The sequence below is a fragment of the Epinephelus lanceolatus genome, chromosome 3, assembly GCF_041903045.1.
Source record: "Epinephelus lanceolatus isolate andai-2023 chromosome 3, ASM4190304v1, whole genome shotgun sequence".
Taxonomy (NCBI): domain Eukaryota; kingdom Metazoa; phylum Chordata; class Actinopteri; order Perciformes; family Serranidae; genus Epinephelus; species Epinephelus lanceolatus.
In genome coordinates, this window is record NC_135736.1 from 29,550,550 (window position 1) to 29,573,140 (window position 22,591).

General features: G+C 40.4%; 1 protein-coding gene across 1 annotated transcript; it reads left to right on the top strand.

Moving 5' to 3' along the window:
• The first annotated feature begins 9,733 nt into the window (after positions 1-9,733).
• On the top strand, positions 9,734-17,832 carry LOC144462541 (arachidonate 12-lipoxygenase, 12R-type-like). Its single transcript, XM_078166600.1, has 10 exons — positions 9,734-9,975; positions 10,327-10,611; positions 10,725-10,756; positions 11,063-11,185; positions 11,289-11,392; positions 11,896-12,059; positions 12,207-12,350; positions 13,684-13,887; positions 16,987-17,073; positions 17,207-17,832. Exons 1-10 carry the CDS (start codon positions 9,823-9,825, stop codon positions 17,378-17,380), a joined length of 1,470 nt encoding a protein of 489 aa, XP_078022726.1. The 5' UTR covers positions 9,734-9,822; the 3' UTR covers positions 17,381-17,832.
• Positions 17,833-22,591: the final 4,759 nt, after the last annotated feature.

The following is a 22,591-nucleotide window of genomic DNA, read 5'->3' on the forward strand; positions in this document are numbered from 1 at the left end:
TCCTCTCCAATGAAAACTCAAGAGCCAGGGAGTTGGACACTGGGGATGTAATAGAGGATTTTGCCCAGCGCAAGGCTCGCAAGATGCCCTTCCACTGAGCCAAATATTTTTCAGGGAACTTGGGGTATCTCAATAATCTGACTGTGGTGGGTTGCCATGCCCCTTCCCTGTTTGATCACTGCTGTACGCCAGTTTCACGAAAGGTCTGTGTTTTGCACATTACACTGTTGCTGTTTGGTCGGAAGATCTTTATATAAAGTGTAAAAAAAACAATAATATGTCTCTTCTGTCTTGTCATGCTATAGGCTTCATTTTATTATCATCTCTTCTTGCCTTAAGGTTTATCATGTAGGGGTGCACTCTTGACTTTGCAAGAAAAATGATTTTGTAGTCATTTCAGCACCGCCATGAATTAGACAGCTCCTCCCCTGCTGTCTGATGCGATGATGAGGTACGTTGACCTGCAGACTGTTGTGCACATGCGAGTCAGAGCTGGGGTGTTAAATCTAGATTCTTGACCTCTTAAAAAATTTCTAGTACAATAACTCAAGTCATTTATTTGTTTGTAAAATCCAACACACTGTTTGTAAAATCTATATAGACCTCACAGTGTGTGTGTGTGTGTGTGTGTGTGTGTGTGTGTGTGGGGGGGGGGGGGGGGGATGCATGATTGCACGCGTACGCCTAATAACTAGTAACATGCACGTAGAGCCCGTCAATATATCTTGCACTGGGGCCCGTGCTGAGGTTGCTACGCTGCTGGAACTGAGACAGATTTCAGAGACAGAGACAGAAATCCAATTGTCTGAGGAAATATGACAGAGGGAATTTTATAACTTTACATTCAAAGTTTACAAGGAAATAATGGATTTTGACCATACTCAGAATTAGGCCTCAGTAAAACCCTGCAGTCAGAGTACGTAAGACTGACAGTATAAATCGAACTGACACCAGTATATGATTACTTATTTTGTGTTTAAATTGATTTTAAGATTTAAATGCGGGGACCAGGGATCAGTCCCCTGCAGCTGTATCTCTATCTCGGTGCTTTAATGAACCGATTTAGCAGCGCATGTTAAAAGTGGTAATGGACCATGTTCTGGTCACTGCTGCTGGTTGTCTGTGGTGCTCTCTGAGCTGTTATATACTGTTTTTATGGTTTTATGGTAATACATAACCATATTCCTGAGTTAGTGTGACAAACTATTAAAAGGACGCTGTCAAATATTTCATTAATAGAGTGAAGAGTTAACACAGAAGGTAATCAGGCCCGCACTACAATTTTCTGTCTCTTCATCTGACCTCCTGTGACTTCCTTTCATGCCATCTCAGGATCCTCCGGTGCTGTGTGACCTCAAAGCAGAAGTCTCCCCAAGAATCTCTGCCGAGGACTTCATCAACCTCTGTAAGCTGTCATTAGCCAGGCCCACCAGGACCAAAGCCAGCAAGCCCAAATTCATTGCTTTAACCATCAACAGGGTGGAGGAGGATCCTTGCCATTTCTGTGTAGTTATAAATTTTAATGAGGCCCTCAACTGTCAACATTTGTCACAAACTCTTACATAACTGAAATATGTAGTATTGATAATTACAGTTTATTAGGCAATTATATTGAACAACAGGTAGAGAGTGTAAAACAACTTGGTTCCCATGGAGGGCAAGTCAGTGCAGATGAGCTGTCAGATTCTGAAACGTTCAATTAGGTGCTTCATATCCACCCAGGCTGCCCAACCACATCCTGAAGTCCAAGAGACGGGGTCATAAAGCAGTGGAGATTAGCCTGGGGATTTTGTTCATCTTCTTCTTCACATTTTATTTTTAAAAAGATTTCAGACCAGGGTTCAGTCCCCTGCAACTGTATCTCTGGCTCGATGCTTTAATGAACTCATTTGGCAGCATATGTTAAAACTGCACGCACACACACACACACACATACACACACACACACACACACACACAGTGTACAGTAGATTCTACTGTTTGTATAAAGATGTATGTATTTTCCACATTACTGAAAAAGTTTACTTTCATGTTACAGCTGTTAACTTATAAAGCTCTAAATGGTCAGGCTCCGTCATATTTTAGAGAGCTCATAGTGCCTTATTATCCCACCAGAACACTGCACTCTGAGAATGCAGGGTTACTCGTGGTCCCTAAAGTCTCCAAAAGTAGATCTCTCTCTCTCTCATGTCCTGTTACTACATTTTGCTAACTCGGCCGTACTGCATGTCACTAACTCGGCTTCTTCTCCGGAGCCTTTGTGCTCCACTGTCTCGCAGGTTAACTTATATTGCAGCGGTGCCTGGATAGTGTGACGTGTGTGGTTGTGCTGCTGCCGTGGTCCCGCCAGATGCCTCCTGCTGCTGCTGTTATCATTAGTCATACTTCTACTGTTATTATACACATATGATTATTGTCATATATGTATACTGTCAGATATGAATATATACTATATATTAATATATACTTTCAACATATTGTACCACAGTAGCCAGAACTATAATTATAATATTATTACTTTCATTAATGTTGTTGTAAGCTACTGTCATTACCGTCTGTCCTGCATCTCTCTCTCTCTCTCTCTCTCTGTCTCATTGTGTCATACAGATTACTGTTATTATTATGCTGATCTGTTCTGTACGACATCTATTGCACGTCTGTCCGTCCTGAAGGAGGGATCCCTCCTCAGTTGCTCTTCCTGAGGTTTCAACCGTTTTTTTCCCTGTTAAAGGGTTTTTTTGGGGGAGTTTTTCCTTATCCGCTGTGAGGGTCCTAAGGACAGAAGGATGTTGTATGCTGTAAAGCCCTGTGAGGCAAATTGTGATTTGTGATATTGGGCTTTATAAATAAAATTGATTGAAATTGAAATCGATTTCCTGTGACGTTCATGAATTCAGTGTAGGTGTGCAAATCTACTCACAGATTTACTAATATTTCATGAATGAGACCCAATGTTTTGAGGGTATTTGGTCAAAAAACAAAGAACTGATTTAATGATGCTGCTGGATGAAAAATCAGAGGATCTCCAAAGTTATCACAGTTCATCATGTGGTCAGCATCAAAGTCTAAAGTAAATTTACTGGCAATCCAGCAGAAAGTTGTCAAGACATTTGCCTCAAAAACACAAATGTTAACCTCATGTTGGCGTTGGGAAAAGTTAGGGGATCACCAAAGTCATTAGGATTCATCCTCTCAGGACCATGAGTGTCTGTACAAATTTTAATTCCAATCCAAATTTCATAGCAAGGTATTCAGGAGCTGTTGAAATACTTCAGAGTAGACCAACATGGTGGACAGACTGAAGAACAGATTGATAAGGCTGCAATGGAGCCACACCACTAGCATGGCTAAAGCTTGCAACTTTTCACTGAAGTACATTTGAACAATAATTGTATCACCATGATAACAGTGCTATGCTGTGAGTGAGACTTAATCAGTTATCTGCCAATCACTCATTCATTCATCCACTGCAGTATGACTATGGAGGCTGGATGCCCAACTTTCCCAGCAGCCTGCAGCTTCCTCCACCAACCAAAAAGGGGACGACAAGCGAGGCCACGATGCTGCAGACATTACCTGACAAGGGCACGACAGCCAGCGGAATGGCTGCCATATGGTTACTCAGCAAACCATCCTCTGACTTTGTAAGTGAACAAAACCTCATGAAATTTAAATGATATAATAATATTTATGTTCTTTTGTTTATTTCATCAGGTCGGTCTTGGCGAGTCCCTGGAGGACCATCACAGTCATGAGATTCCCTCCAGCCATGTAACAGCTTTTCAAGGAGAGCTTCGAGTGTTAAGCGCATGCATCAAAATCAGAAACATGAGTCTGGAGGTGCCATACACATACATGGATCCAGCTGTGATAGAAAACAGTGTGGCCATTTGAATATCAGAAGGTGTGACCTCCTCAGCTGTTTCAGCCAAATTCAGCTTCATATTAACAAAACTGATAAAGGGAAAAACTGCATGCTCTGTTTTAACTGATGCTATGGTGGAAGGAAGCTACTGCGTGTGATCATTTTATATTGATCTGTGATTTTTATATAACCTAACTGATTTAACTGTGGGGAAAATGTGTTTAAAATCATAATTTATATCTTAAATCTTCTTAGTATGTCGGTGAATATACACGGTCTCTTATCAAACTCAGTTACTGTGGGGTAAAATATTATTTTGCATTAAGATTGTAACACTTTAGAAGTAAACTGTGCCTTATGACTCACTGTCATAATGAAGTTTAAATAAATGTAGGTACCTATGTTTTGCTTGATTTACTGCATGCTCTGTATCTGTATGTTAGAAAAATAGGCGAGTACTAGAGGACAAAACTTTTAAGTGAACTGTCTCTTTCATCTGTGAAAAACAAGTACTTGTCACTCAGAACAAAGTAAGCTCAGTTTCATGGAGGACATGAGGTTCCTGTTATCACAGAAAGAGCCGTTGCTTCAATGATCCTGTGTTCCATGAGGGAGGTGCTTCCTTCTGTCCTTGTTTTACACTTTTTATAAAAAGAATTTCCCTCAGTTACAAAAGTGAAATACAATATGTGAAGCTTGTGTACTGAGAAATTAAACACATGTATCATCCACAAACAAAATGTGACAATTTGCACTTGTCTGCATTAACTTCATGTGCTATAGAAGAGTAAACAAACACGTAACAATTTAAAAGTAATTTGGCTGATGTCACTGGATGTCACTAAGGTCAACTGTACACTGTGACCAAACTTCACCACTAAAATAAAGTACTGGTTAAGCCTACACATGAGGTGTCTGAGTGATCATTATTCAATCAATCAATCAATCAATTTTATTTATAAAGCCCAATATCACAAATCACAATTTGCCTCACAGGGCTTTACAGCATATGAAATCCCTCTGTCCTTAGGACCCTCACAGCTGATCAGGAAAAACTCCGCAAAAAAAACCTTTAACGGAGAAAAAACGGTTGAAACCTCAGGAAGAGCAACTGAGGAGGGATCCCTCTTCCAGGACGGACAGACGTGCAATAGATGTCGTACAGAACAGATCAACATAATAAATTAACAGTAATCCGTATGACACAATGAGACAGAAAGAGAGAGACAGAGAGAGATGCAGGACAGACGGTAACGACAGTAGCTTACAACAGCATTAATGAAAGTAATAATATTAATTAATATTAATATTAATTATTAATATTATCTACAGGCTATTAAACATTATTCCACTCACATAACATGCAGGACAATTAATGATGGCCAAATGTGTTTGTGTGTTTGTGTGTGTGTGTGCGTGGTGCTATATCAACACGTGTGGTTCTGGACATGAGCAGCTGCACATTTAACAGCCACACATCACCGACAGTCCGCTGAACAACGCAACGGGTTGTGAATGAAATAAACTTAATTACAACATGACAGTCTTGCACGAAATATCATTAACGTTACTCTTTGTAGTCACGTAGGCATGTGAATTACAGCGTTTCATTGCAAAGAATGCATGTAATGGGTACACTTCTTGAGAAAGGTCTGGTGAGCGAGACTATGGGTACACTTGCGCTGTTTCTCCGCCATCTCGTTCAAATGAGCCAGATGTAGGGGGCGGGTATTTATATGTCAGGGCCTCAAGCTGAAAAAGACTTCCTGTCTTCCTGTCCTGTCTTCTTGGAACCTCTCATGTTACCTTACTCATCGCACCTAACAGATCCCTCCTAACGCCTAACTCTAACTCCTTACTGGCAGGAATAAGAGACATGAGACGGCCTTAAACATGGTGGACCCCGAATGACTTCCGGTTCAAGTCAGGAGTTAGGAGTTAGCAGTATACAATTAAGAGACTTGGGATGCAGCCAAGGAAAACCCTCTCCTCACCTGGAAAAACCCTCTGAAAAAGGAGCTCAGGCTAACCGGCCAACAGAAAGTAAGCTGCTTCATGTGTGCTCTCCTTCCCCCTCTCACCTTGGATTTCCACATTATGATCAGCAGGCTATGGAAGGACCAAGCTGCCTGAACCTGAATTGACATGCTGAACAGGAGGAATCTAATTACCTGGATCGCCACAAAGGTCTGGACCACAAGGGCTCACCCAAAGCGCTGAGGGAACAGAGCCTCTTTTAACCTCTCTTGATTTTATGGTGACCCACCTGCCTGGACCTGTTTTTAACTTTTTGTATGTCTTTGTAGAGCCAACCAGCCCCCCTCTGGTGACTGAAGGCTTTGCTGTCACCACCTGCAGTCCAGTCTGAAAGTGCTTTTCACTATTTTAAATAAATTGTGCTTCACTTCTTTTAATCTGTGGTTCTCTGTGTCTGGTTTTTGGTCTGATGTTGCTTCCAACTGGTCCAGTTTTTAGAATTTGGTGTGTTGTGACAAATACATTCTTGAGTTAGTGTGACAGACAGTTTAAAAGGACAGTGTCAGTGCTGTAGTGGTTTCTGGTAAGGTGGATTACAGATGAGGAAGCGGGTATATGCTCTCCTGTATATTTCAATGGCTTTTTGGCTGAAAGGTGGGTATACTGTAAACGACTAGAAAAAGGTGGGTATACTCCGTGTACCTGTGTATACCCTCCACTACACCCCATGGAGGAGATTTACTTAACTTAGAAGGCATTCAAGTATAATCACTAGTTTCTTAGCTTCAAAGAAACAAAAATAACCAACCAGGCACTATTTTGTGTGTGTACAAACTATCTAACTTCCATTATTACTACAACTTTCTCCCTCTTCATCTTATCTCCTGTGACTTACTTTCTTATGGTCTCAAGAGCGTTGGGTGCTGTGGGACCTGCAAGCAGAGGTATCTCTGAGGATTCTCAGCTTGACCTGTGTGAGCCGTCATTGGCCAGGCCCACCAAAAGGACCATGACCTGCAAGCACCAAATCAATGCTGCTGAGTATCCTTACCTTTTCTATGTAGTTAGGAAATTTACCTGTCAAGCCCTCACCCTTTTAACAGTTATACCTATTATTTACATGACTATTTCGTAATATTTCTCAGGAACTCTGGAAATTGTTTGGACAAACATGGATTGTGTCCAACAAGGAAACAAAAAAGCAACAATGCTCTGTTGATCTTGTTCTCATGCAACTGAGATATGCAGTTAGTTCCCACGGAAGGCAAATAGGCTTTAAGGTGGATAACCTACTTCAATTGTGTACCAGGCTGCCCCACCACATCCTGCAGTCTAAGAGATGGGAGCATAAAGCAGTGGAGGTTAGCCTGAGGTTTTTGTGCATCATCTTATTCACATTTTATGCTTAAAAAGATTTCAGGCCATCTGGGAAACACGGAGGGTCAGTCCCCTGCAGCCATGCCTCTGGCTCAGTGCTCTAATGAATCCATTTACAGTGGTGGATGAAGTACCTGGAAGTCATACTCAAGTAAAAGTACAGATATCTTAAAATACTGTGGTAGAAGTTAAAGTCACCTATTATATTACCATAGTTATATAATAAGTGACATTACTATACACACCAATCAGCCAGAACATTAAAACCACTGACAGATGACATGGACAATACTGACCATCTCGTTACAATATCATGCTCTGCTGGGAAACCTTTGGTCCTGGCATTCATGTGGATGCCACTTGAAGCACTTCACTCATCCAAACACTGCAGCGGACCAAGTACCCCCCTCATGGCAATAACACTCCTATGGCAGTGGCCCCCCTCCAGCAGAACACGCACCATGCCTCACCACAAACAATGCTCAGAAATTGCCTGAGGAACATGACAAAGAGTGCAAGGCATCAACCTGGCCTCCAAATTCCCCAGATCTCAATCTGACTAAGCATCCATGGGATGTGCCAGTGCCCCACCTCACATCTGACAGGTCAGGGGGGGACTACATGTAGGTCCTCAGTTCTGGGTGGGTGCTGCATGTCAAGTGGTATCCACAACAGTGGCGGCTGCTGGTCTTTCAAACAGGGGAAGCTCACTTTAAGTTCACATCATAACATTTGTCATATTGTAGCGAGGCAGTAACTTATAAAAGGAACATTAAATTGAAGCCGTTTTTCAACCACACTCATGCCATAGAACCACAGCAAAACACACCTCAAAGATTTTCAGATGGGTTAATACTGTGTACTCTACACATGGTGAAAATGAGCCATATGGCTTATGGAAATAAGGAACTCCAGACGGCACGACAGGGAGGTCGCGTTTGAAAACTGGCGATAGCTGCTGACGTTTGAACATCACAGTCATGATGTTAAAATAAACAATAAAAAAACATTGGGTGAGCTGAATTTATCAAAAAGCTGAATATTTCTTAGCTTATGGAAAGTGAATATTTTGGTGATGCATGGTTTTCACATGGCAGCACCAAGGTGCATGGATTGTTACACACACATCAATGTAGGTCTCCCAAACAAACTAATTCCCTAAACTAAAAATGAGAACTTCTTCTGCTTGCCACACTCAGTATCATCTTTTGTGTAGTGCTGCACAAAGTCATATTACATAAAGAAACTAATGCTGCTTCTCCAGATGGGCAGCTTTTGTTATTTCAGCCAAAATGAATGTAACATAACTCATGCTGTCTAGTCAAAACAGTCCAAAATATGAGCTGTTAAAATTGTATGACTGGTAGGTCTCCAGAGACAAAGTTACAGAATAGATGCATTATTTGGCAATACTGATTTTGAACCTGCCAGGATTATATTCCTGTTATTTCAGCAAAAATGAAGGTTATATATAGTACATATTTAATGAAAATGCATGTATTGTATGTATGTAAAGTACTGAGTCAAGATAACCTTGGTTGAATAACAGGAACTAGCAGTTTAAGTACTGGATAGCCCCTTTGAGTTCAAATTATATTCAGAGATTCTATGAAAGCCTGCACTACAACTTTCTCCCTCTTCATCATATCTCCTGTGACTTTCTTTCTTGTGGTCTCAAGAGCCTCTGGTGTTGCAGGACCTGCAAGCCGAGGTAACCCTGAGGATCTAGGCCAAGGACTCTCTTTGAGCTGGCATTTAGACTGCAAGACCAAAATCAATGCTGTTGACATCCACAGTGTAGAAGAGCATCATTACTATTTCTGTATAGGCAGTAAATTAACCTGTCAGGCCCTCACGTTTTTACAGTAATCCCTATTATATAATGACTATTTTGCAACATTTCTAAGGAACTCTGGAAGTTGTTTGAACTGCTGTAAATTGTGTCCAACTAGGATTGCAACTGTATGAGATTTACAATCAGACTTTTTTTTCTTTTGTTTTTAATTAAAGCTGTTGCTACAAAAGAACATTGGGCGAGCTGCTGATTTTGTCAGTTGAAACCTGACTTATCAATGTCTTAAAACTGGGTGCAAGAGGGCTGGCAAACCAAGAGCCTCTGGCTGGGAGCAGCAATTTTAGATGGCCAGTACTGCATAAACTGTATTGGCATTTGATTTCACATTTTTAGTTGACTTTGATGGTCTCAGATTTCATGGTGAAAAAAACTGTTTCATCATTATTTGAATTATCTTCCTGTCATTTTGCAGGTAGCTATAGGTATTGTTCATACATGTTCAACATGTCATCAGCAGAGCTAACTGTTACTATTACTGCCAGACAGAGGAATCAGAGGGGATAACTTTTATCAAACGAGTAGTTCAAAGTTCATCACAGGAACTTCTTGATCTCATTGACAGGTGAGAGATGCTTTATGAGAGACACATTTAATGTTAGTTATAATAATATGCCAATGTCACTGTGACACCAGTATTTTCAAGCTGTTTTGCACTCAGGTTCATCTAGTTACAGTTAACCCAGTCAGTGGTTGAGAGGGATTATTATTTTTCTCTCCACACCGGGTTTCCTCTGTTTGCTGGAGTGAAATGGCGAATTATGAAGTGACTGTGAAACATGACGAGCTTGCCTTTGCTGGCACTAGAAACAGGATCTTCATTAAGCTGGTGGGCACAGATGGGGAGAGCAAACGCACGTGGCTCCACACCTATATGGGGCTGTTAAACATTGACAAACTACCGGTATGTTGAAAATTTCCCTTTCTGTACATAAACATCTAACATGCTTCCTTAACTTTACCTGTATAAAAAAAGAGAGGCTCAGGCTCAGGTGGGTCATAACAGAATATGTGCTGCTCTGCAAATCTTCAACCTGCAGTCACTAAAGTGACAAAAACAACAGAAGATCACCAAAATGAGCTTTAAAAAAGTATTTTATGTGATTCACATATTGCACATAGGTTGTATTTTCTCCACACTTCTACATTCAGTAATATTTGCTAAGTATCATTAATTAATTATTAGTTCATGGTCATCAAATACACTTTTTCTTCATCTCTTGAAATGTTCTTGAACCATCTCTCATCATTCCAGGTGAAGTGCCCCGTCTCCATTGGAAAGCTGATTTTGATAGAGCTAGACAAACAGCACTTCCTAGTCAAAGACTCTTGGTTCCCTGCCAAGGTGGTAGTGAAATCCCCTGAGGGACACACCTACAACTTTCCCATCTACAGCTGGATCACTGACAGTGAGGTGCACGGCTTCAGAGAGGGAACAGGTTTGTGGAAGTGTAATTTTTTGACATCCTGTATGTTGTTCACTGATTATATGAGATACAAGAAGGACAAGTTCTGCAAGGAGGATAATAAGGAGGCTGGAGTAAATTTATGAAAACATACTGTATATATTCAGGATTTTGAACCTTATTTTGGTTCTTTCTTTGAGCTCTGAGAGACTTTGAAGACTATTCTCGTGCCATTCAATTTCGGAAGCAAGAGCTGAAGCAGCGAGACAAAGAGTATCGGTGAGAGCTCAGGGTTTATTCACATTTTAACTTCATGCAGCCCAAAAATAACATGCATCCAAACCACCCCCACCTTTATCTTTTGAATATATTCCTGATATATAATGATGAATTAATAACCACATGACATTGTTACTGTACACCTGCCAGAGTTTATTAAAATATATTATACTATCAGACATTTTGCAAAATTGCAATATTGAATATGTGACTAGTATTTAATACCTGTGTACTCTGAATCAAAACTGCACATACACTGGTAGACTATCTAAAGTTCATCACCTCCTTCTCTCTGTTTTTACCCAGCTGGCACGTGTATGCGAAGGGAATACCCGACTACATGAAGGCAGATAGTTTTTTTGATCTGCCTTCAGATATCCACTTCTCCTTCACCAAGGACGTAGAGTTTGTGTACACTCTAGAGTCAGGGTAAAGTCCTCAAATTCTGTTAGGTATCTATATATCTGTGAAACTATATACCTGCCTATCAAACAGAATCATAATAAAGTTAGTATTTGCTTTTATTTTCTAGGCTGATTGAGCTGGAACTAGAAGGACTGGTTGATTCCAGGGAGAAATGGCATCATGTTGCTGCTATCAGTCAGGTCTTCCCAGTGAGACGGACTGACATATCAGGTACTATCATGGTAGTTTGATCAAATAGTTAATTCTGTATGTATAATAATAATGCTAATAATAATAATGTCTATTAACATTTTACATCTTATTGTCACTTTATCTTATTTCATCTTTATTGTAGCTAGTTTCATTGCTGAACTGCCCTGTTCTCCTGTCCAAATACATTTCACTGAACCTTTGGCCCTGTTGATCTACAGAGGACTAATAAAGAGAATCTGAAACTGATCTGAAACCTTTCCAAACAAAGCTACAAAGTGCTTTGTTACCAAAACAAGTAATAAAGTAATAAAATCCAAACACAAGATATAAAACAAGATGAAATAATTACCATGTCACCAAAGAAAAAGAAAAAGCCATCAGATAAAAATGAGAATTCTGAGTAACACATTGTTCACAATTGTCTAGTCTAGTGAAGTGTACCGTTAAGCTGATAACAGAGGTTGACCAAGATTTTCTAGCCTAAAGTTTGAAACTCACTGGAAGTTCCACTCTTTTTCCAGACTATGTCCAGCAGCACTTGAGGGATGATGATTTTTTTGGCTACCAGTTTCTAAATGGTGTCAACCCCATGGTGATCAAACGCTGTTCAGCTCTGCCTGATAACTTTCCTGTCACTGACGAGATGGTCTTCCCCGGTGATCAGTTCAGCTTGGCAGATGAGATGGTGATTGTCTTGCCCTTGACTGATCTTAGTATTTACACATGATAAATTTGGAACTGTGTGTTGTACTTACATTTTCACTTACTTTATGTACTTTTCCACACTGTATGCATGTAAGTCAAATCATTTTTTTAATCCTCACTAAAACAGAAAGGCAACATATTCCTGTGTGACTACAAGCATTTGGATGGAGTAACAGCAAACACCAACACTGTGACGAAGCAGTACTTGGCAGCTCCCCTCGTCCTGCTCCACAAAACACCTGAGGACAAGCTGATGCCAATTGCTATTCGGGTGAATATAGCACTCAAATATGGCTAATAGCCAAGATGTAAGAGAGTTGATTTAATTAAGCTGAAGCTTTACATGTAACTTTTCTAAAATAAGTTTTCACATTTGCTGAAACTGTCACTATATCTTGAACACGCCAGCTATTAGGAAATATGGGCAGGGGGACACAATTTAGTGGGATTTACATTAGCAGTGATTGTGTGTTTTGCGCATCTGATCACTGTCAGATGGACTGCACCATTTCACAAAATCTGTGGGGGGTGGGAGTATGAGATGGCACATTGAAATATGTTTTTAATGATAACAATACATATATGTATAATGTAAATACAAATAACAGGTAGTGTCAGTGATGTAAGTCGGTAAGTAAATTGTTGTACTTGATCCCATTTAATTCCCTCCCTTTCTTTTTCTGTGGCCTTTTTCCGCTGCTTTCTTAACTGTCTCCTTTCCTTAACTAACTTCTCTATTTCTCTTTGCCGCCTAGACTTATCAATTCAAGTGTGTACTCTGGATGATGACTGCATGCTCGCTGTGCTCGTATATGTGTGTGTTGTCTGTATGTGTTCTTGAATGTGTCTTTTATAGTCTTGGGGGCCCTCTTTTCTTTGTGTCCCAATGTCAATGTAAAGCACTTTGTAACCTGTGTTAAAAAAGGTGCTATATAAATAAAGTTTTACTTTTACTTACTTACCTGACAGTGCCCTCTCACCCATCTTTCTCTCATACACCCCAAACCTCTCTGCACCATATGAGTAAATTATATCTCCCATCTTTCTAACTTTTTATTGCATTTCCTCTAAGCCTACTTAAGATTGCTGAAAAATCTCTATTAACTATCTCTGATTCTTTGCTGTCATTTGCCCTAGGCCATCCAACTCTAACCTTTTGCTCCATGGTTCTCTCTCTGACTGGCCTGCTAACCTCAGTGTCACCTGCATCCCCTCTTACTACCTCCTCCTCCTCCTCCTCCTCCTCCTCCTCCTCCTCCTCCTCAGTGGCAGTGTTACTGATATCCTGTGAACTGTGGTTTTCTACCTGTCACTGGATTTCATCCAACTGACTCGACTGACTTCTAAGGAAGTACTGATGAATGCGGCTACTCTGCCCTTTCTTTGCCACACACTTTCCCTGATGAGTTCTGAGGCCTTTATATATATAAATATGAATTTTCCCTTAAGGGGCCAACAAAGTACTAAACTGAAAAGCAGATTAAACTTATAGTAAATAGGTGAATATACAATTACATAAAATTCTTAAACACTGACCACTACTGGCATTACTGGTATTGGATCAACTGGATTGAATGAACCACACCTCCTTCCTTCTCCTGCAGCTGAAGCAGACTCCAGCAGAAGACAACCCCATCTTCCTTCCTACTGATTCTGAGTACGACTGGTTGACGGCCAAGATTTTTGTGAGAAGTGCAGATTTCAACGTGCATCAACTCAACTCTCACCTGCTGCGCACTCATCTGTTCGCTGAAGTGTTTGCAGTGTCACTGCTGCGCAGTGTGCCCTCGGTGCATCCACTGTACAAGGTAACTGAGGGGAGAATACTGAACCTACTGTAGTTGTAGGTTTTCATGTTGTAGTTTTTTTGTTTTTTTTTTCATTTTGCTGATTTTTGTATCTTCCTAAGTTGACAAACCATAATGTTTTAGTGTGTATATAGAATTTTAAGTATTTCTCACAACTAAATTGTAAAGTAACATCAAAATTACTGACTTGGTTAACATGTAATAGTGTTATCAATCAATCAATCAATTTTATTTATAAAGCCCAATATCACAAATCACAATTTGCCTCAGAGGGCTTTACAGCATGCGACATCCCTCTGTCCCTTAGATCCTCACAGTGGATAAGGAGTAACTCCCCCCAAAAAAACCTTTGATGGGGAAAAAAAATGGTAGAGACCTCAGGAAGAGCAACTGAGGAGGGATCCCTCTTCAAGGGCGGACAGACATGCAATAGATGTCGTACAGAACAGATCAACATAATAAATTTGCAGTAATCCGAATGACAACATGATACATAAACAGACACAGAGAGAGATGCAGGGCAGACAGTAATGATACTAGCTACAACAATATTAATTTAAGTAATAACATTATAACAATAATTACAGTAATTGTGGTACAATATGATGTAAGTATGTATTAATATATGATAGTATATGTATGTGACAATAATCATATGTGTATAATAGGGCTGTCAAAAAAATTTGAAAAAATTTGAAAAAAAAAAAAATCGAAATTTGAAGTTCGATATATATTTTTTTATAATTTCAAACCTAAATTTGATCATTCGAATATCATTAATAATTCATTAATACTATTAATAACGTTGTATATCACGGCGAATCCCGTTCGGGCAGAAATGGCTCGCACACAAGCCGGACGCAGACCCCCAAATTCCACCAGATGCATGTTGGTTGCGTCTGCGCACGCAGTGGATAACTAGCCCAGACGTTCCGCAACGAACACGCATCCAGTGGAATTCCGGTGAGAGACGGAGGGATAGGCACCGACGGAGGAGCCTGCTGCGCCAACACCACCCACTGCGCTGTCCGCGATGTGTGACCTGTTCGGGGAGACATACAGGGAGAGTGTTGCACCTGCTGCCTTCCTGCCTACCCTTTTTGAAGAAGAGATGAAACGTTACCAGAATGAGACACCACTACGAGCCGACCAGGATCCACTCTTGTGGTGGAAAACTACAGGCCCACTGAAGTATCCAAACATTGCGGTCAGATGTTTTCATCCGTTTCAGAGTGTCACGTTCATATTTCGCCAGCAATAAGCAGCTTATTTTTTATAAAAAATAAATAAATAAATAAAATAAAATAAAATAAAATAAAATAAGGTCGTAACAATAATAATAATAATAAATTTGAATATTATTTGAATTCTACTAAATTAATTCAAAAATATTCTAACTCAATTTCATGGTGCTTTTGACAGCCCTAGTGTATAATCGCAGTAGAAGTATGATTAATAATAACAGTAGTAGTAGGAGGCATCAGGCAGGACCACGGCAGCAGCACAACCACATCACATAAGGTAACTTGTCACACAGTGGAGCACAAAGGCTCCAGAGTAGAAGCCAAGTTACGGAGATGCAGCAACAGGATGTGGATGTTCGTGAAGGAGAGAGAGAGAAGGAGAGAAGGTGCAAGGTGCATTATACGAGGTGTATTATAGGAGGTCCAATGGCAGACTGGGTCTATGTCAGCCTGACTAGGGGCTGGTCCAAAACAGACCTGAGCCATCCCTAACTATAAGCTTTATCAAAAAGGAAAGTCTTAAGTCTAGTCTTAATTGTGGAGACAGTGTCTGCCTCCCGGATCGCAACAGGAAGATTATTCCACAGGAGAGGAGCCTGATAGCTGACCTGACCATACCTGACCATTCAGAGCTTTCTAAGTTAGGAGTGAGATTATAAATTCAATTCTGGATTTTACAGGGAGCCAGTGCAGAGAAGCTAAAACAGGAGAAATGTGATCTTGTTTCTTGGTTCATGTCAGTCTGCGTACCACTGCATTCTGGATTAGCTGGAGAGGTTTCAAAGACTTATAAGAGCTGATAATAGGGCAATTGCAGTAATCCAGCCCAGAGGTAACAAAAGCATGGACCAATTTTATTCTGCATCTTTTTGTGACAGGATAGGCCTTATTTTTGCAATATTATGCAGATGAAAGAACGCAGTCTGTGAGGTTTGTTTTATATGGGAGTTAAAAGGCAAATCTTGATCAAATATTACTTTTCTCATGCTAATGAGAGAATGTAATGCTAGAGGCCAGAGCAATGCCATCCAGAGAAACTGTATCATCAGACAAAGATTTTCTGAGGTGTTTGGGTCCAAGAACAATAACTTCAATTTTGTCTGAATTTAACATCAGGAAATTGGAGCTCATCCAGGTTTTTATGTCTTTAAGGCATTTTTTAAGTTTAGTCACTTGATCTGTTCCTTCTGGCTTTATCAATAGATATAATTGTGTATCATCTGCATAACAATGAAAATTTACAGAGTGATTTCTAATGATGTTACCTAAGGAAAGCATATATAAAGTGAATAGAATTGGTCCGAGCACAGAACCCTGTGGAACTCCAAAACAAACTTTGGTATGTAAAGATGATGCATCATGAAAATGAACAAACTGAAATTTATTGGATAAATACGATTTAAACCAGCGTAGTGCAGAACCTTTAAGGAAAATCAAATCTTTCGGTCTCTGTAGCAGAATTTGATGGTCAGTTGTGTCAAATACGGCACTAAGAGCTAGTAAAACAAGTACAGAGACGAGTCCTTTGTCTGAGGCAGTAATTTTAACTGTCTCAGTGCTATGATGCACTCTAAATCCTGACTGAAATTTTTCAAATAAATTATTATCATGGAGAAAATCACACAGCTGGTCTGCGACTACTTTCTCAAGGATCTTTGAAAGAAAGGGAAGATTAGATACTGGTCTATAGTTGGCTAACACCTCAGGATCCAGGTTGAGCCTTTTTAGAAGAGGTTTAATTACAGCTGCCTTAAAGGACCGTGGTACGTAGCCTGTTAATAAAGATATATTGATCATGTCTAATATGTAAGTGTTAACTAAGGGTAAGACTAACAGATTTTTCTCTTTCCCTCAGCTCCTCATACCTCACACTCCCGACACTTTGCAGATCAACTACTTAGCTCAACATCGTCTCATATCTGAGACTGGAGTTTTTTCAGAGGTACCAAAAGACCAACACACTCAGTAGACGATTACTGAAACAATGTTGTTGTTGTTGTTGTTGTTGTTTTTCTCAATATCATCGACAGTATTTGTCTCTAACTATACTCCATACATATCTGACTGTCTGCTAGTTTGCATCCTCTGGTGGAGAGGGTTTGGTGACACTCCTGCAGAGATCAATGTCCTCAGTGACCTACAGCTCCCTCTGCATACCAGACGACATCGCTGAGCGTGGGCTGGAAGACGTGCCGAACTTCTACTACAGGGATGATGGACTCAGGCTTTGGGATATCATCCGCAGGTAGTATAGTTGTCCTGATACTGGAAAATAAGAGCCCAAATCCTGCCTTCACCACTGACTAGCTTTTGTTCTCTTATGTAACTCAATTGGTTTCCTCAAAACAGATTTCTTTAATCATGGCCATGAAATAGCAAGAAACAGTACTATGTGTACATCAGTAAAGTTTTGAGGTGCTGGTAGGCATATATGTAAACTTTAAAGCCAGGCTCAAAATGTTTCCCTCTGCTTCCTGTCTTTATGCTAAACTAAGCTAATAACCATCTGGCTGTAGTTCCATACTTAATTCATTCTCATACTGATCTTGCCATCTAACTCTTGACAAGAAAGCTAACTGGCAAATTCCCAAAAATGTCAAACTATCCCTGTAAAGTTGCAGGATCCACTGTGTTGAATATTGTATCAAAGTCTTAAAGCAACACAATGGAGTTTTTGAGCCCTCAAAATATATATCCAAGATCATTGTGATTATACATCAACTCACAATACTGTAGGCTGGATGGCACCTCCGTCATTGCCTGAGAGCATCTGTTTCATTTGCACTGGCACTATGCAGTTTCTGGGTTCGGGTAGGAACCCAGACACAAAAAAGACTACAAAATTTGGCTGCTTTACGGCATATGTCATATCCCCCTCCTCTCATTAGAGTAGCGTAGCCGAACTAACTGAGGTCAATGAAGTTAGACGTGGTGGTCATGGCTGAAGCGACAAAGAAAAGGAAGAAGGTGAAAGTAGGGTGACCATATTTTGATTTCCAAAAAAGAGGACACTCGCCCCGGTCACGATAGCCTAATTAAATGATACTCGCAGTTTACTCAAAGATGTCTTATAATTTTAATATATTTAAAGTTTATATGTATGGATAGAAAATTCAGTTATATTACAAAATAATATCTCTCAAAGACAGAAATTTAGATAGGCTTCTCAGAGGTTACTCAACTTGCTTTTATTATGCCTAAAATAATAATCTTTTTACAAGTTTAAATTGTACAAAAATAAATATAAATGTAAAATAAATGTAAAATCTCTGGAATGAAATAATGATAGAAATAATGTCTATTCTGTATTAGAAAAATCAACTTTGAGGTCCCCGGCACCTTTATTAGACACACAAACATATGTGCCAGCTTTGCACACGGTGCACTCAGCCTCCCATATATCCCGACCGGGTCGGGACAGTAAGTTGGAAATTCTTTCTGCAATTCATCTGTGAAGCTGCACTTGCGCTTCGGCATCTTGGAAGCTCAGAATAATGTTGCGCCGCGGGTGTCTGCTGCTTCCTCGTTGTGAGTGTTGGAGATCCGCCGATAAGGCAGCCTCTCGGGGATTACGCACACGCACACACACACACACGGAAAACCGGACATTATCATCAATTTATAAACAACCCCCGGACGCCCCGGACAGGATGTGAAAAGTGGACATGTCCGGGCAAAAGAAGACGTTTGGTCAGCCTAGACAATCATCTGGTTTGATCAGTCTTTAATGGTATTGGGATGAGGCTGCAGATACAGCTCCTCAAATGTCGACAACAGAGAACAGAAACCTTTAAAAACACAGAGGTAACGTCACTTACTGAGTGTCCACACAGGAACAGCAGCAGCAGCAGCAGCAGGATGTTCCCAAACCTGAGCAGAGGCATCATGTGTCCTCACAAGACTCACACTGTCCGGTTTAAATGTAGAATTGGATTAAGGTATCTCTTCATGCAGAGTTTACATGAACGCAGTAACGCTCCTACTTCCCTGATTACCCTGCGATGTTTTGAATGAGTGTGGCAGCATGAGTTGCGGAAGTAAAATCATGTGATGTTTTATTCCTGTGGTGTACCAACGCGGTTTGATCAGTAGGTGGCAGTGCCACGCATTTATTTAAGGTGCTTGAGGTGAGATGATGATGGCGTCAGTTTAAACAGTATGGAGTCAAATCTGCAAAACCAACTTTAATACACACAGTGTTAAAATTACAAATGAAAAAAAAAGGTCTGGTGAGATTGTTTTAAGGGGAAACATCTAGATGGAAACCTGTAGACCACAAACTATCCCTTACCAAAAAGTAGTTTAAGTATACTATACCTTTTTTAAACTAAAACTTAAGTTAGTATACTTTCAGTTTACTTTGTATGTACTATCAGGGATATACTAAACAAAAGTATACTTTTATTCTGACAAGTACACAGAAAAAGTTTAAGTATACTTTGCCAATACTTTAACTTACATGCAAGTATATTTAGCCTATACTTGTATAGAAAGTATATAGAAGCCCTGCCTGCACTTAAAATGAAGTATTCTTGCACTGTACTACAGCTGGCTTGTGGGTGTATACTTGTATAGCTGTATAACATAAACTATTCCTCTGCTGTTTTTGTTCAAAAGTATGTTTGTAGATATGGGAAAGTTTATATGTTCAGATGAAAAAAGTCCCAAGTTCAGTTGTTTAGTTCAGAAAAATAAAGTTTATTTTTTTGAATAATGAAAGGGTCCGAGATGTCCTTCTACATTTACTCGAGTGTCTTCAAGGTAAATAATCAGACTTGTGGACTAGTATTAAGTATGTTTATTTCCAGTATTCTACAAAGTATACTTTCATAAATTACTGTATATACCTTTGTGTGTGGTAAGCATAAGAGTAGTACACTGAGCAAGAGGAGTATACTTTGGGTATAAGAAAAGTAAAATGTGAGTATAAGGTTAGTTTACTGTACATATAGGAATAGTATAATGTAAGTATAAGCATAGTATACTTTGAGTAGCCGTGGTATACCTTGAAGTATAATTGTAGTATAATGTAAGTATAGGTGCGATGTACTTTTAAGTATATGCAAAGTATAATTTGTGTGTATGAATAGTGCAATTCAAGTATAATGTAAGTGTAGGAGTAGTGTACTGTAAGTATAGGCAAAGTATAATTTGAGTATGTATTAAGGATAAAAATAGTGCAATTCAAGTATAACAGTAGTATACCTTTAGTATTAGAATAGTATAATCTAAGTATTCAGCAGCCGCCACCACCACCAGTGTCTGGACTTCGTGTGGGGATTTATCCTGCTGCCACTCAGACATCACTTGATCACAAAATATCTCCCTCTGGTGTCCAAGCGCCAAAGACTTCTGCTAAATCTTAATCAGCACAAATCATCTGCTAATCTGTGCACTCATATTTTCTATTAAATATTAAATTTACTTCATTATTCGGTCTCTCCTGATTGAAATGTAGTTGCTCAAACTTCATACACAGAGCAGTTATGGAGCACTCAGGGACAGTGGTTTCATGGGAGAATGGGTACAATTGTAACATCACTTGCTCTCTGAGTGCTGTTCTAGTTGGCTATAATTGACGTGATGCTGTCTTTCACACAGGCTTTTTGTCTTCGTTAAGTTTTTGTGGCACAGGCCTGTTTGCCTTTTACACCTGAATGCATCGTGTCCAAACACTCACGAACACTGTTAGCAAATATCCACTGTGTGGCCAAATGACTGGCGCAATCTTTCTCATTCAGCTTCAGCATGGTGGGCGGTGGAATTGATCCATGGCTGCATCTATCTGCACCCCACCTCTTCCTCAGAAAGCAATCAGGCAGGAGTGCAGTTTTCTGAAATATCGCTGTTATCAGTGGAGCCTGGAGACGACATGTGGTGGTTCCAGGAAATGAACCTTAGAAGTAAAAGAAGTGTCAGCATTATGCAAACACACCCATATTCAAGTTATTTATGTAGGCTGTGTGTTGTTTTTGTATAATTATGTTCTTCTTACTTGCAGTGCTGGTTATCAGTCTAGATTTTTTTATGTGAATTGCAGAGTGGTGGAGATATCGGCCGTAGAGATGTCTGCCTTCTCTTGAATATAAAAGAGCTAGTTGGCACTCGGCTTGACGTGCTTAAACCCCGAAAAAAAGACATTATCAAACTACTCAGGCTACAAATGGAGCAGAAAACAGAAACCAGAGCACTTCCAAAATCTTGCCTGTTGCCTACAGAGCGGCTGTGGCTCAGAGGTAGAGCGGGTCGTCCACCAATTGGAAGATCAGCGGGTTGATCCCTGGCTCCTCCAGTCTGTATGTTGAAGTATCCTTGAGCAAGATACTGAACCCCAAATTGCTCCCGATGATGCCTCCATCGGTGTGTGAGTGTGTTAAAAACTGATGGCTTGTATCGTAGCCTCAGCCACCAGTGTGTGAATGGGTGAATGTCTAGATGACTAGAAAAGGTGCTACACAAATGCAGGTCCATTTACCATTTACAGGTTCTTCATACATATGCCGATATCTGTTCAGAGATTAGTTATAACATTAGGGCTCAGCCGAGGAGGACACCATTGCTATTTACATCTTGTGCTGCCATGAGCTTGAGGCTCTTGTTCATCAGTAGATGCACTTCTGCTCAGTGATGCAGTTGGCTCAGCTGAGACGATGAGGCTTCAGCTAGGCACAACCGTATGTTGACATAAGCCAGACATATTTGGTTGGCTGAACTGTTGACTTTGGCAGACGTCTGCACTCTTTTATTGATATAATGTAGTCTGTCACACAGTCTGTCTGTTTAGTTTTTGTGGTGCAGGCCTGTTTGCCTTTCACATGTGAATGTCTTGTGTCTGGAAAGCCCACAAACACTATCAGAGTCTATCTGCTGTGTGCCCGAATGATTGCTGTAATCTTTCTCCTTCAGCCAGAGCTGAATAAGAAATGGTTGGGTGATGGCATTCATCCATGGCCGCACCTCTTCCTCAGAAATTGTGATTCTTCTTTGAGTTGATACGTGTAACTCTATTGAACCTTTCGAGTTTTGATCTTTTTTGCAAAATACTGAGTCAGTTTCTCTGTGACACTCCATCATACTACATGCACGTATGACAGCTAGTGCTGCCAACTCCACAATATTCATTCATTCATCTTCTAACCACTTCATCCTCTTGAGGGTCGCGGGGGGGCTGGAGTCTATCCCAGCTGACATGGGCGAGAGGCAGGGTACACCCTGGACAGGACGCCAGACTATCGCAGGGCTGACACATAGAGACAGACAACCATTCACGCTCACATTCACACCTATGGCCAATTTGGAGTTATCAGTTAACCTAGTCCCCAATCTGCATGTCTTTGGACTGTGGGAGGAAGCCGGAGTGCCCGGAGAGAACCCACGCTGACACAGGGAGAACATGCAAACTCCGCACAGAAGGGCTCCCACGCCCAGGATCGAACCAGCAACCCTCTTGCTGTGAGGCG